The 14,551-nt window shown below is 38.7% G+C and overlaps 1 protein-coding gene across 2 annotated transcripts in view; it reads right to left on the bottom strand.

The window, feature by feature from the left end:
* The window catches only part of LOC145980561 (uncharacterized), a 126,686-nt gene that overhangs the window by 25,962 nt on the left and 86,173 nt on the right, over positions 1-14,551 (bottom strand). For both annotated transcript variants that reach the window (XM_083113588.1, XM_083113587.1), the window contains exon 2: positions 3,237-3,330. In XM_083113588.1, the coding sequence (XP_082969714.1) occupies positions 3,237-3,324 (88 nt within the window). In that variant the 5' untranslated portion in view covers positions 3,325-3,330. The remainder of the gene's footprint in view (positions 1-3,236; positions 3,331-14,551) is intronic.

Raw genomic sequence — 14,551 nt, 5'->3', positions numbered from 1 at the left:
TTCAATAAATCAATGCATGCAAAATAAAGTTTTGTTTGATTTTTTCTGCTTTTCTAGAACAGAGCCAACAACTTATTTTCTAGTAACACTTAAAATTGTTCTTTCGATGCTGAGTCAACAGCAAAATTTTGGTGCTCGCTCCGGGGATCGAACTTGAGACCCCTCGCATCAAAAACGAGAGCACTACACAGATAAAGATTTTGACATAACCAATAAATAGTTTCTTGTAAATAAACGTTTATTTAAATAGGCGATAGACAAATTATTGTTCACCAGAATTATTTTAGTAATTGTGAACATTTGTTTAGATATACCAAAAATGCAGTAGGATTACCAAAAAGCTTAACCGAACGTGTTCTGTTATTCAAACAAATAATTTCTTTTGTGTTACCATTCAGCTACTGGAACATCTATTTAATAATATAATAACACTATATCTATCATAATATTCATGTGTTTACGTCCTCTTTACATAATGTATATAGAGTGCATTGACATTTTCCTAAAAACTTACGCTGGCACATCACCATGCAAATTTTATTTCTATAGAAGCATCCAGAATACTCTTCTAATGTACTGCTTTTATTGGATGGGAGTATGAGTTTAGCAATCTCTGTTATTTTTAAGTCCGTCTTCAAAGTAGCTTGTGTTTTGTGAGATTGCATATAACACATCTTGTGAATTACTGGTTCTATATACTTTTACTTTACTTTACTTTACTTTTATTTGGGATTACCTCTTTAAGCAGTTTTTCCCATATCTATTACTGGTTCTATATTTTGCACTAATAATATTTCCTCTATTTCTTCTCGTTGGTGTTAAGGGTATAAAGATGGCTAAATGGTCTACGCCGGATTTAACCTAACAGTTTATATTCTGTGAAGTTGCTGTAATGGAATTCGAACGAATGGTGTACATGTTGTTCAGTTGTAAGAAATGTTTATTTTATAAATGAAGTGTCAACTCGGATGTAATTTAATTTAACAATTGCTTTAGCAGTGGATACCTTAAAGAGGCGTGTCTAGCGGGAGTGCTCCTGCTGTCACCCTTTCATAGGATCTACTTTGCTTAATCCCTCCCCTCACTAACTTAAGAATAAAAGGGGGAAATGATGTAATTACAGTAAGTTGTCAGTCTGGATTATTTTTCATTTCTGAAAACATAGTAAACTTGTAAACTAAATGTTCTATTACAACTATAGCTCACCAAAATGTATTTTACGCACAGGAACTTTTCTTGTCGTTATTATGTGCTAAGCGTATAGACATTCCGCATTTAGTCCACGGTAACATAAAAAGAGGTTACCATCAATGTGTAGGGAATTGTTTCTTTATCGAGATCGAGGATAAAAAAAATCAGTCAGGGTGGATGTTTGTGAGTGTCCATTCATCAAATTCATCATATCATCATCACTCATTCCCATCTTCGCAAATTAGCCAAAAGTGGCACAAAAGTCGAAGTGAAATAAAGTAAATCAATCAATCAATCAGGAAATAGTTCCAAATATTCCCCTTCCACATACCAATAGAAAAAGATCACAGCTACTTCAGGTGCCCACTTCTAATCATTGATGTTATCTACCCTTCAATCAAAGTTTTCAGTTTAATTAAAATAGGGCCAAGAAATGGATGAATGGGAAATTTACATTTTGTTTCTAAAAATGATTTTCAAATAATTTCTCCAAAATATTCCAAACCATCATTTATTTTTATGACTTTGGAATGGGAAATTTCCGCTCTTTTAATTTTGCAACCCTAAGTCCGGATTGTGGAGTCTGGGTTGAATACAGTTAACTGTAAATTTGGTTATATTCTTACATATAGTTAAGTTCGTCTGGTTGAATATATGCCTTTATATTAATCCATTTTTCTTTGTTCACAACGTTTTCATATTTATGAAGAATGAATGAATATTGTTACTAAAATTATAAACTCGGTAGGAAGTTTGCAAACAGACATGGAACGAACAATTTTTCTTTGTTAGCATAAGTTTTTATTTTTTTATTTCACTCGTTTCCGTCGCGATGGGAGAATGAATGACGATAATATGAAATAGATGGAACAACACCAGAGAGTCGAACTTAGATACTTTGTGCGGTCGTGATCTGGAGTCGAACGCCCAGTGTGGCTGAAGAATAACAGTGTGAAAGAACCGAGGAGAACCGCTATGTTCTATTAAAACGAGGCTTATGATTGGACATAGTTTGTTATTACTGTATACTACAACCCCCCCTTTTACCCAAAGGGTTACAATTTCAGTGGGGTTAGGATATCTGTTCGTCCAGTCCTATCCGAGCGTTAAGCATTTTTAAAACACACCCGCATATTGAACACCTTACATAGAAAATTCATGATTCGCGAGATGATCCTCACAGGACCGGGACAAAATGTAAAATTCGAGAGAAACTCTAAATACCACGTAAATTGCTAATAACGCGATTTTGTACGAATGAAAAATATGTTTAGCACGAATTTTTTCACTGATAATCAATTTCCAGTGGGGATGTGTGTGTTATTGTGATTATGGGGTATACAATCATACAATGCAACATTTGAGAGTGCTTTTAATTGCATTGCCTTGAAGTTTGTTTTAAGTCCATTTTATGCTCAGATAAACTAATCAGAACTAATTGGACCTACAGTTTAAAGTTGTATGCGAACCACTCCGTCTGGGGTCGAACTGGTTCTAAATTATGTGTAAATGTAATCATAAGATTTAATGTCCTAGGTAAGAACCACTGTTCTATGGTACTCAGAACCGCAAAGCAATAATCTAGTTTACTAACTGGTAACATGCATACCCAAAAAAAACAGTCTGAACCTTTGGCCGCCGACAGTGCAAATTTGTTTTACAAAAATCCTTTCCTTTCGAAAAACCGCTGTGATATTCCAAAATATGAAAAATTACATCAGCTTATAATCCCTTCTAGAGCACTGACGTGGATTTTCATGTGGTTTGCTTGTGCCGTTATCTAGATATTATCAATAGTTTAATAGATTTACGTAATTGCGAAACTATTGAAAATATATAGGTAACAGCGAAAGCAACCATCACGAAAACTCACGTCAATGATCTAGAAGATATTCTAATTTGTTGATGATTTTGGAATATCACAGCGGTTTTGCGAAGGGAGAGGAACATTTGAAAAAGGCCACAGTTCCAGCCGAGCCTTGTGAGAGGAATGTACAAAAAGTGTCTGCTAAGGTGAAGTAAAGAGAAAGAAAGAATGAACTCACCAGCAATGGCGGGCCACGGCTGTCTCTCCTGGGCCCCGGCGATGCTTAACAACAGCAGGAAGCTGGGGACCCAGCTGGGGCTGTTCATGGCTTCCTGCAAGAAAAAGCAATAACAAACTGGTCAGCTCCTTCAGTCTACATCAACCCCCTTCCAAGTCTTACATGGCTACCCGCGTCCAGCAACTGAACCGCGAAGCCCCGACCTGCATCGACAACACGCGACTCAGATTTCCGTGACCATACACAAGATTACGCCACAGAAAGAAACAGTTTCTTCCTCGAACAAATTGTAAAAAAAAAAAAAAACTCGCAGCAAAGAAACAGGCTGGTTAATCGAAAGTGTCAATCAAGGAGCTTACAAGAAAAGGGGGAAACACTTTCTTCTGTTTCTGCAGGAATAAACATCACGTTTGTTGTCTGATTTTAAAGTTAATATTTTGTTGGCCAAGACGAAGATGGAGGGATAACATTGAGATGGACCTAAAGGAAATCCGTAAGGATGGAAAAGATTAGATTGATCTTGCCCAGGATAAGGACAGATGGAAGGCTTGTGTTGCTGCAGCCATGAACCTTCGGGTTTAAGAAGGCTAGAGAATTAGTTAAGGCTAGAGATTCAGGTTGGCCGCGGTGGCTCAGTCGGTAACGCGTCTGACTACCATGCTAAAGGTCCCGGGTTCGATCCCCGGCCGGTTCAAATCCGGGAACTTTTCAAACGATGGAAGCGGCCCCGGCGCCCACCCAGCGTCGAATAACATGGGTACCTGGGGGAAACCCTGGGGGGTAAAGGCGGTCAGGGGCGTGATGCTGATCACATCACCCCCACTCACGACCGGATCAAGAAAGTGTGGGGCGTTACCCCCACACCCCCTATACGCCTTCATGGCGTGGTGCTATGCACAGGGGAGGACTTTACTTTTTTTACTTTTTTTTTAGAGATTCAGCATAAGCAATATTTTATGTCTTATTTTTGCTACATTTTCCCTAGAAATTAAAGCTGCAGCAGTCCTACCAAAAGTAGTGATTGTAGAAACTTTATCAAGAACTAGAAATGCTGTACTTACAATTACATTCACTTAAATTAGTATTAGTGTGGTGACTAGGGCAAGGCATTAATGGCCTATAAATGAGCAAAAATTGGAAAATAAAAATTGCATTTATGACTTAAAAATAGTGAAGAAAATACCCCTAATATAAAAAAATTAACCAGAAATTAAAAACTATCAATATTTTTTAGGGATGAGGCGATACCGATGCCGACATAACGGTATCGAAAAGTATCGATACCTGCCGATATTATTCCGCCATTTTGAGCTTTTACGTATTCGACATTTTTTTGGAGTGAAACTATCCTGGAAATTATGCAAAATTCAAAGTTTATTTTTATTTTGCATCAGGTTAGTGTGAGGAAAAGAAAGGAATTTTGTGATAATATAACATGTAATTTAATATTCTGATGTACTGGGTGGCCAGAATTAAAGTTACCCAACTCAGAGCCCTCTGTAGCCTGTTTGAGACATCGTAGAACTCTGAAATTTGGTGAATCCACTATGCAGACCATGGAGAAGAGGATGGCGATAAAAAAAAATAGTTCAGTTTTCCGCCACCAGGTTGAAATGTGGCGCTGTACTTCCATGATGGGTTGTAATAATGACGTAAACTGCTCCGGTTGGTTATGGATTTGCCCTTACCTTGCAATAAACGAGAGATTATTTTCTCGCAACTTCCAGCCACTAACAAATGTCTTTCTAATTAAAAACTCAGCTATATCACTTATGTTTTTCAATATTCATTATTACAGCGCCACATTTCAACCTGGTGGCGGAAAATTGAACTTTTTTTTCTCTTCCCCATGGTTTGCATAGTGGATTCACCAAATTTCAAAGTTCTACGATGCCTCAAACAGACTACAGAAGGCTCTGAGTTGGGTAATTTTAATTCTGGCCACCCGATAGCTAATTCTGAAATATTTAAAAACAAAAATCATTAAGAAATTTATGCATATAATGAGAGTAAAATACTTACTAATATTAATCTATATTTTGGACAACTTTCAATTATTACAATTTTCAAGAATCGGTATCGGTGCGAATTGGTCAGAGTAATGCGATCGGTATCTCTTCTTAGTGGTATCGGCCTATTATTAGTTCCTTAACAGGTAATGAGTTAACTTTAGAGAGAAATTTGATGTATAGCAGTGCAGAATGTTTAAATTTACATAACGCGGGGAGGATCATGCGTATTGTTAATGAAAACAAATTTGAGTGTCTTTCATAATAAATCTGAATTACAATGAACAATAAACGCTTGAGAGATTCTCAAACAAAAATGATTGTTTTCTGCTAATACTTGTACAGTCACAAGCGAAGACGCTATCCATTTGACTACGCGAGAGGCCTCCGTTTATTGATAAACAAAACGGATAATTTAATGTGCATTTATCGTATCCCCCAAAATAATAATTTCCTCAATGCGCAACTGTAAGCGTTTCTTTTCCAAACCGTATTCCGGAAGTTTTGTTCTGGCACTGGAGCCAACTAATAGGCTGTCTGAGAGGCTGCAATATAAACTTAGACATTTGTATGTGCCAAGCTCTTTGCATATGTTCAATTCATCGTCTCGTCACCTCAAGTCTTCTGATCGAATCCCGTACAGGGTGTTGAGTGATTAATTGACTGAATTGGTTTATGTTCGCTTTTCTTCCGATTTTGGCTAATCGCAAAGATGAGGGATGATCTTGTGAGTGTCTCCCTTCATTCGTTTCTCCCTGGGTGTTCATGCTCAGGCAGGGATTGGAACCGTGACCAGTGTTGCCACATGAAGGGAAATTTCCCTTTTGCAGGGAAATTCTTACCGAATTTTTAGCCAAAAGGGAAAAGGGAATTTCGATTAAGAATACCATAATTTAAGGGAAATTTTAAGACATCTAACTTTACAATATTGCAGTTTAGTTTACAGTTGCATATCCATATTATTGTATTAATTTTTTTTTTAATTTGCTGTTCTTCCTTATTGCTGGTCCTTTGAATCTATTTATATTTTTGTTAAGTATATTGTACGTTGCTTTTATGCATCTTCGGATAAGATGATGACCATTAACGATTTAATGAATTCCTTTCCACGATTTAAACCTGACATCTGCCCTGGCCAGGAAGCAATGAGCTGACATGTGAAAAAAATTGTTGAACATTTTTTTTCATACGAACATGGACCATCACTACTATCACCACCACCAATAATAATAATAATAATTATTATTATTATTACTGCTACTGGTTCTGCTGCCATTTATTATTATTATAGGTGAAGGGAAAAAGTGGTCCAAAAAGGGAAATTTTGATCCTTGGAAAAGGAAATTGTCCCCTCAGATTGTGGCAACACTGACCGTGACGTCGTAGTGCGCTGTACAGACAACCACCCCGCCACGGAAGTCGGTCCGGTCCGTACAGACTGTTTCAGGCAGGGTTTTAAAGGTCCAGGAATTTTAAATAAATTCAATTCCGGTTCAGGAGAGAAAATCAGCAAGCGTAAATGGGTTGTGGACCGTAAATAACATTTTTATCTGTAAAGTATTTCAATTCGGTCCAGGAAACTTCTTTCCGGATCAATTTAATCCGTCCAGGAACCCTTTTCAGGAACAATCAATATGCAACTTGGACCGAATTTTAAAGTATCAGAGAAAAGGTTCCTGCCCTGTTACGGAACCCAACAGAATCCATTAGAATTTATGGGTTCCTAGACTTTCAACAACCCTGGTTTCAGGACGTTTTGGTCTTGCATCTGTTTCATCATCATCGCCATCAACGGTAGAACAGCGACGTTAAAGAGCGAAACACAAACAAACAATTGAGTACAATCAAATGTTATGCCAGGAGTTGTAAACCCTGTCGACGCTCACATATGCAGACGACTCATCGCCTTCTGGACTTGCGATCCTCCACTCTGGGGCCACTCCGTCATGTTAACATGATGCGTGACGCAACGTACGTAACTGGGCCATGCATATTAACAAACAGTTATGTTAACATGCTGTTTCTCCTCGCATCCTTGTGTTGTTTATCCAGGCGAAGTTTTTTTTTTTTTTTTTACTTGGGGACGTGCTTTGGTTACGATGCGGCACTCAGGCATGCGATTGGTTTCGGCGCAATTTTTCTTCGGTCGCTACGTAACTGTAAAATCTCCTTCCGTAGGTCGTTTGGTGGTCTCGAAGACGGCAGAAAACGAAACAATTCCCATTTTCAATAACTGTATGTTAGATGATTGGCTTTTTTTTTGTCTAGAATTGAAATAATTGCTAGCAGGGTTAGTATTGAGTGCATGTGTGGCTGAGGAAACTTATTTTACAACATCCACAGCCACTTTACGTTGGAATTGCAGGAAATAAACATTTAACCTCTATACTAATAGTATGTACACTCCTCATATTTGACTGGCTGGCAAAGTATCCAATAATACTTCAAATAGAGTGTTTTGTTTCCGAGTTCTAGGGTGCTGATGACTGCTGAAGTTATTTCTTTTCCCATTTTGCCATTCGCTCTTTTCTACTTTTCTTTCTTCATTCTTTATCTTTCTGCACTGCTTTCTTATCTTCTATATTTATTTCTACATTTGTCTTCTTATCTCCTATCTTCCCTTTTTTTCTGTTTTCTCATCCTCCATATTTGTTCCTCTGTTTTCTTATCAACTATCTTCTTTTTCCCTCTGCTTCCTTATCTTCTATCGTTCTTTCATCCTCTGTTTTCTTATCTTTTATGATTCTTTCATCCTCTGCTTTCTTATCTTTTCTTCCTCTATTTTCTTATCTCTTATCTTTCTATATTTTCTTCTTCTGTTTACTTATCTCCTCTCTTCCTATCTTTCCCTGCCTTCTTATTTCCTATCTTTGTATCTTCACTGTCTGTCTCTTTCTCTCTTGTTTTCTCTATTTCCTTCTCTCTTTGTTTTCCTATATTTCTTTCTGTCTGTTCGTCCCCTCCATTTCCCTTCTATTCTGCTCTTCCTGTGTTTCTTTATATTTTTCTTTTTCTCTCAATTTCTCTCTCTCTCTCTATCGCGCCTTATCCTTATGTGTGTGCGTTGTGCTTGTGTATGGTGTATCTAGTACAATTATTCTGAAAAAATCTCCTGGCAGCTATTTTAGTGGACAGAAGCGACGCCACTACGCCTTCCAATATTTTTCACATAAATGGTGAGTCTACCCGATGACGGAATGATAGCAATGTGGCCTTCAATCGAACGGCCCGGGTTCGATTCCCGTTGCAGAAGCATTTCAGTGTTCCGGGTCCCACTTCATATTGTAGACCCAATTCGGATCAGTCATCTGATCCGTAAAAACAAACTTTCAAAAGGAGTAGCCCAGTCTGCAAACATTTGCCTCCTCTGGTACTCGCAACAAGGCCGTTACGAACTGCAGAGCTGTTCCTTTCATACTGCACATGGCTATCCATAAAGACGTGAGCTCTCGACACGCTAATGGTGGTGTTCGAGGGTGTGACGGAAGAGGAAAGTTCGGTGATGCGAATCCTCTCTTTTAATTCTCTTTCTTAACTTCTTATTAACAATACCTAAATCCATGCCGAAATTCTTTCAGATGGAAAGTGATACTGTAGATCAGAGGTTTCCAAACTCTCGAGCCTCTCACAACTGAAAATACATGACAAGCTACCATTTTACGATTCTTTTGTGGTTTATAAAAACTTTATGATATGTAATCATTTTTATAGCACTAAGACACCAGGGGCCTCGGGTTCGAAACCCCGGATGACCATGTGTTTTCTTTGTGAGTGTTCCTTCATCATATTACCACTCATCCTTAACGTCACCATTTCCCGGTGGAGGCACATAGTGGTTCGGATCTCACTTTAAACTGTAGGCCCAGTCCCGATTAGCCTTACTGTGCATAAAGTGGACTTAAAACAACAAATCAGTCAATCAGTCAGTTAACGTCCCCATTAGCTAAAAGTTGCAGAAAAGCGACGTTAAATAACAAAAGTAAAATAAAATCTCATCAGAGTATTATTTTTAATTTCTCTGTAACATACAGAGGTTGCCAGTTCTTAAAGAGAGTTCATTCATGTAAATACTTTTCTTACAAACACAGTGAAATTTAAAAACTTGCCCCTTACTACTATCATCTTGCTTCAAACCATGTCAATGAGAAGGATGACACTAATTTTCATCCACAATATTTGTTAGGTTGGGTGAATAGGTTGTCACAGATATTGGAACGAGCTATGCAGATGTCTATCTATGAGCAAGAGCAGATATTTCTGCCAAAGTTTCACTTGGAAATGATCCTGCAAGCTACAGCTCGCGGTCACTCTGTAGGCTATTCGCCGTTTCACGGCGCGTAAATTTAAGCCTGCCTAATTAATCTCTCAGACAAGTGCACACTACAACAAGTGGTGCTCGCTGTCACATTGTAATTAAGGGTTTCAAGGTTCGATTCCTATTATTTCGCACCACTTTGGTTTGTAACCACACCTTAAACTGTTTCATCTGTGCATGAAGTGACCTGAAAACAAACTTTGATAGAGTACTGATCAATCTCTACCAGACGAGACAGATCGATATCACTGCTTAAAACTCGAGATAAAACTTAGATCTTGTCTCTGATTTTGTAGTGGTAATCAAGGGGCCCCGGGGTGGATTCCCGCTGGATGCTTATTTCACAGTGGTTCGTGTGCATAAAGTGGCCTTAAAGCGAAATTTGCCTTACAAACATTATGAGACTGGGTGAATTACATAGATAATAATTAGAGCCTGGTTTTTCAGGCATTAAGAACTGAGCAAATAGGCAGGAGAAAGGCACTAACATGTGGACAATACGCACAATAATATGCTCTAAAATATAAGAAAGATATACTGGGTGTCCCAGTTAAAAGTAGAGATGTGTCTATGAGGTAAATGACGGCTGTGTTGCACCAGTAAAATGGAATGTTCCATTGTAACGTGAACCGTGGTAGGTACTCAAGGTCATCAGTACACATACTTCATTTCTTTTCATGATCCTTGGCATGTAACTGTTGATCGGAGCCGGGATAATTTCAACCGGAACACCCTGTATAAAAGGCATTCAATTTCAATATTTTATCCGAAATTTAATACTTCCATAACATTAGCGACTCTAATTTCATAATGTATGTAGAGGATTGTATGATAATTATGTAATTTTTTATATAACGGTAGAGTATTATACAGTGCCTTTCACGATCGAGTCTTTCGCGGAGCGGCGGCTATTTCACCGGGCAGCGAGAGCGCGTCTGCCGGCAAACTGGATGCAACATCCACGTAAATGGAACAGTTAGCTATGTAATGAAATAAGCTCGTACAATTACATTGACAGTTACAATTAGAATGAGCACGTACATTTTTACAAGAGGTGTTGGAAATTACGTCCTCCTGCATCCACACATTTACGGCATTTTTTGAGGAAATTTTCACTAACACGTATCAGTTCCTCTTCCGAAATTACTTCAAATTCTCTCCTGATGCGTTCTCTCAATTCCTCAGGTTTAAAAGTTTGGTAGCTCGCCATGCAGACGTCATGAAATGTCTGTTTCTTGTGTAAGGCGCCGGAGGAGTTTTTGAAAAGTGTGTTCCAATCGTGCTCCAACGTCGCCTAGTTTCTCTCCAGTTAGAACACACCGTTTCACCCTTAGCTTCTTATCAAGAACAGACCCTGTTTCCCTAAATTTGGTCATAAGTTCGCGAACATTGTCTCTCTGTGGAACAGGAACATCTGGGAATTCTGCTGCCAAACGCCTTCTGACTTCCCTACAAGAATTCGTACTGACATAAGAGTCGTACATAAAAATGCGTTGTTTTAAAATGTACGTGGCATGATTAGACAGCAGAAAAGCGCCAGTAATAAACTAACTAACTAACTCCCTAGCCTTCTTAAACCCGAAGGTTCATGGCTGCAGCAACACAGGCCTTCCATCTTTCCCTATCTTGAGCAAGTTCTATATACTCTTTTCCATCCCTACCGATTTCCCTTAGGTCCATCTCAACGTTGTCCCTCCATCTTCGTCTTGGCCTTCCTACAGGTCTCTTACCATCAGGTTTCCCAACAAGAATCCTGTAAACTCCTCTTTCCTCTCCCATTCGTGCCACATGGCCTCCCCACCTAAGTCTTCTTGATTTAATTATTCTAATAATATCTGGACATGAATACAAATTATGTAGTTCTAAATTATGTAACCTTCTCCACTCACCTGTCTCCTCATCCCTTTTAGGTCCAAATATTTTCCTAAGGATCTTATTTTCAAATACTCTCAATTTACGTTCCTCTTTCAATGTAAGGGACCAAGTTTCACATCCATATAATACTACAGGCAAAATTACTGTTTTGTATATTTTAACTTTTAGTTTCTTAGATATTAAACGAGAAGACAAAAGTTTATGAAGAGAGAAGTAACATGCATTTCCTGAATTAAGCCTACTTTTTATTTCCTCTTTAATATAATTTTCATTTGTTAATATTACTCCTAAGTATTTGAATTTGGAAACTGATTCAAACGAGTTGTTATCAATAATTAGATTTTGATTATTACCTAACACTTGGTTTCGGCCTGTAAGCATATATTTAGTTTTCTCTTTGTTAACTTCCAAACCTATCTCTTTAGCAGTTTCGAAAAATATTTTAGCATTATTCTTAATTGTATTCACATCATCCCCCAGTAAGTCTACATCATCTGCATATGCTAACAACTGAGTCACACCATTTAATTTTAGTCCTTCTTTAGTTTCTTTTACCTTCCTTACAGCATATTCTAAGGCAAAATTAAAGAGCAATGGAGATAATGCATCTCCTTGTTTTAACCCATCATGAATTGTAAATTTGTCAGACATATTAATACCCACACGAATTTTACTTTCTGTTTCACTGGTGCATATTTTTATCATACTAACAAGCTTCTTAGGTATTCCAAACTCTACTAATATATTATATAATTTATCTCCTTTGACCGAATCATATGCTTTTTTGAAATCAATGAATAGCTGATGGACATTTTGATTATATTGAAAAGCGCCAGTAATACGTAAACTAAAACAAAACAATCTTAAACACTTGTTAACATCTTAACACTTCACAAACACGTACAAATTGGACACCAGCTATCTGGTACTGAAGCACTGATCCGTCCAGTGCCAAGGCCAGCGTATCTAGATATTATCAACAGTTTAATAGACTTATGGAATCACAAAACTATTGATAATATCTATACAACAGTGAAAGAAAACTACACGAAATTTCACATCAATGCTCTAGAAGGAATTCTAAGCTGATGTAATGTTTCATATTTTGAAATATCCAAGAAGGTTTTCGAATGGAGAAGAAAATTTGAAAAAAATCGCCCATTTGCATGCCAAAGGTCCAGCCAAGCCTTAAATGTCATCACACGCCCTCCCACTGCCCGGCGTGTTAGCCGCCGCTTCACGGAAAATTCGACAGTGAAAGGCACTCTTTATATTTACATTATCTATTCATTTTTAAAGCAGAAAAAACTAATATATTCTCAATTAATAGATAAGTTTTATGGTGTATTCTGAGTTGAGCTGGTATCATAAGCAGGAAAAGTGATAACATGAAGAATACACAACTTACAAAAGCTGTAAATCGTTATAATCTTAGAAGTGAAGACCAATTTAATTCTATATTTCATTAAAGCCAGTTGGGGTTGGTGGGCATAAGGGGGGGGGGGGGCGGGGGCGGAATGTCTGACTAGGGGGCGCCTGCCTTCCCTCTGGCGACGTCCCTGGAACTAGGGGCGTTGAGGAAAGTACAGCAAGTGATACAGCGAAGGTCATGGCGAAGTGATTGTCTCAGTTGGCAAGACACGAGGTTGGAACTGCAAGTAATGCTTCCGCGATGATACCTTTTTTGTATTTTTTTGGCGAATTAAAGCACGAAGACGTTCTACATTTTGCCCTCAAAGAATGCGGTTGTAATGAAGTCGTTATGACATTATGATTTAATGCCTCACGCTTTTGGGTTTTGCGTCATGTTAGATAGTTTTTCCTTTCTTTTTCTATTCTGCGTTTGTTTAATGAGAAGGTCTTTCGCTATATACACACACCGGTCAAACAAAATGCATGGTAGAACACTGGATCTGAACCACTGTACAATGGTAACCGTACTGAACTCCTCGATCGGAAGAAACTAATCTGATGATGGTTGATTTAGCTTACTTTACTTCGCTTTTTGTTACACTTTCGGCTAATTTGCTAAGATGGAGGATAAGTGATGACATGACGAAATTGATGGTCATTCATAGTCGCCCAGGCTGGGATTCGAACCCGGGACCCGCGCTGTGATAACCACTCCGCCACGAAAATCGGCAAATGTCAATGGAAAAGTTAGAATATCAGGCCATTTAGGCGTAGAGAAGGAAAACATACCCCGTGTTCCTACACAGAAAAAAACATGCGAATTGTCTTAGTTCATGAGTATGTAAGGACATCGAGCCTAGCGCCGCCAACGGAAAAGTTCGGCAATGAACAGCCTTATTCAAACAATGTGTCGAACTGGGAACTCCTTCAACCACAAGACTTTCGTGACGTTTGTATCAATGCAACACTAGCATCAGAGATAATTGGAGGCTGTTCGTTACCGGTTCAGTACACATCGTATCCTCTCACGAAACCAGCTCATAAAACCGTCCATCGCTAAAGGAATGTGGAATGATGTAGGACGCCTTTTTGATTTTTCCTACGACAAGATGGAAGTTGACCACATAATCTGCATAATAGGGTCAGAGTAACAAACAATTGACCCTTTGCTTGCATTCTTCCCTACGTGACCTCAGTGATGCAATAAACAGGAATCTATAGTCGTGACTTGCCGGCTACCACTTCTTGACAGCTCATTTTTTCTCCTTCATTAAAGACTGCCTACCTCTCACTTCTAGTCGCCTTTGTTCTATTCAGGCGTTGCAACTTCGAAATAGCAATGGAGGCCACGCGTGCCATGGCAGAAGCCGCGCTGGTCATGTACCCTATAACACATATTTCGCCTTGAGCACTATTTTCAGAAAGTATTTTCTATTGAAATTTCGGTTCATATTTTGTCGGTAGGGCGTCTGACTGTCACGCGGGAGACTGGTTCGATTCCAGAGGTGGGTGCGGAATTTTTCCGGCCTTGACCCCGCATAAAGCTGCTCTGGAGGCTCACCCAGCCTCAAATCAATGGCTACCTGGGGACAACCCTTGGGGGGTAAAGCCTGCTGGAGCGTGGTGCTTATCCCATCACCACCAAAATGGCCGAGATCAAGAATATGTAGGACCCTACCCCACATCTCATAAATATGCCTTCA

This window comes from Lepisma saccharinum, chromosome 28 (assembly GCF_977018435.1).
Source record: "Lepisma saccharinum chromosome 28, izLepSacc3.1, whole genome shotgun sequence".
NCBI classification, from domain to species: Eukaryota; Metazoa; Arthropoda; class Insecta; order Zygentoma; family Lepismatidae; genus Lepisma; species Lepisma saccharinum.
This window is presented reverse-complemented; position numbering and strand designations above follow the sequence as displayed.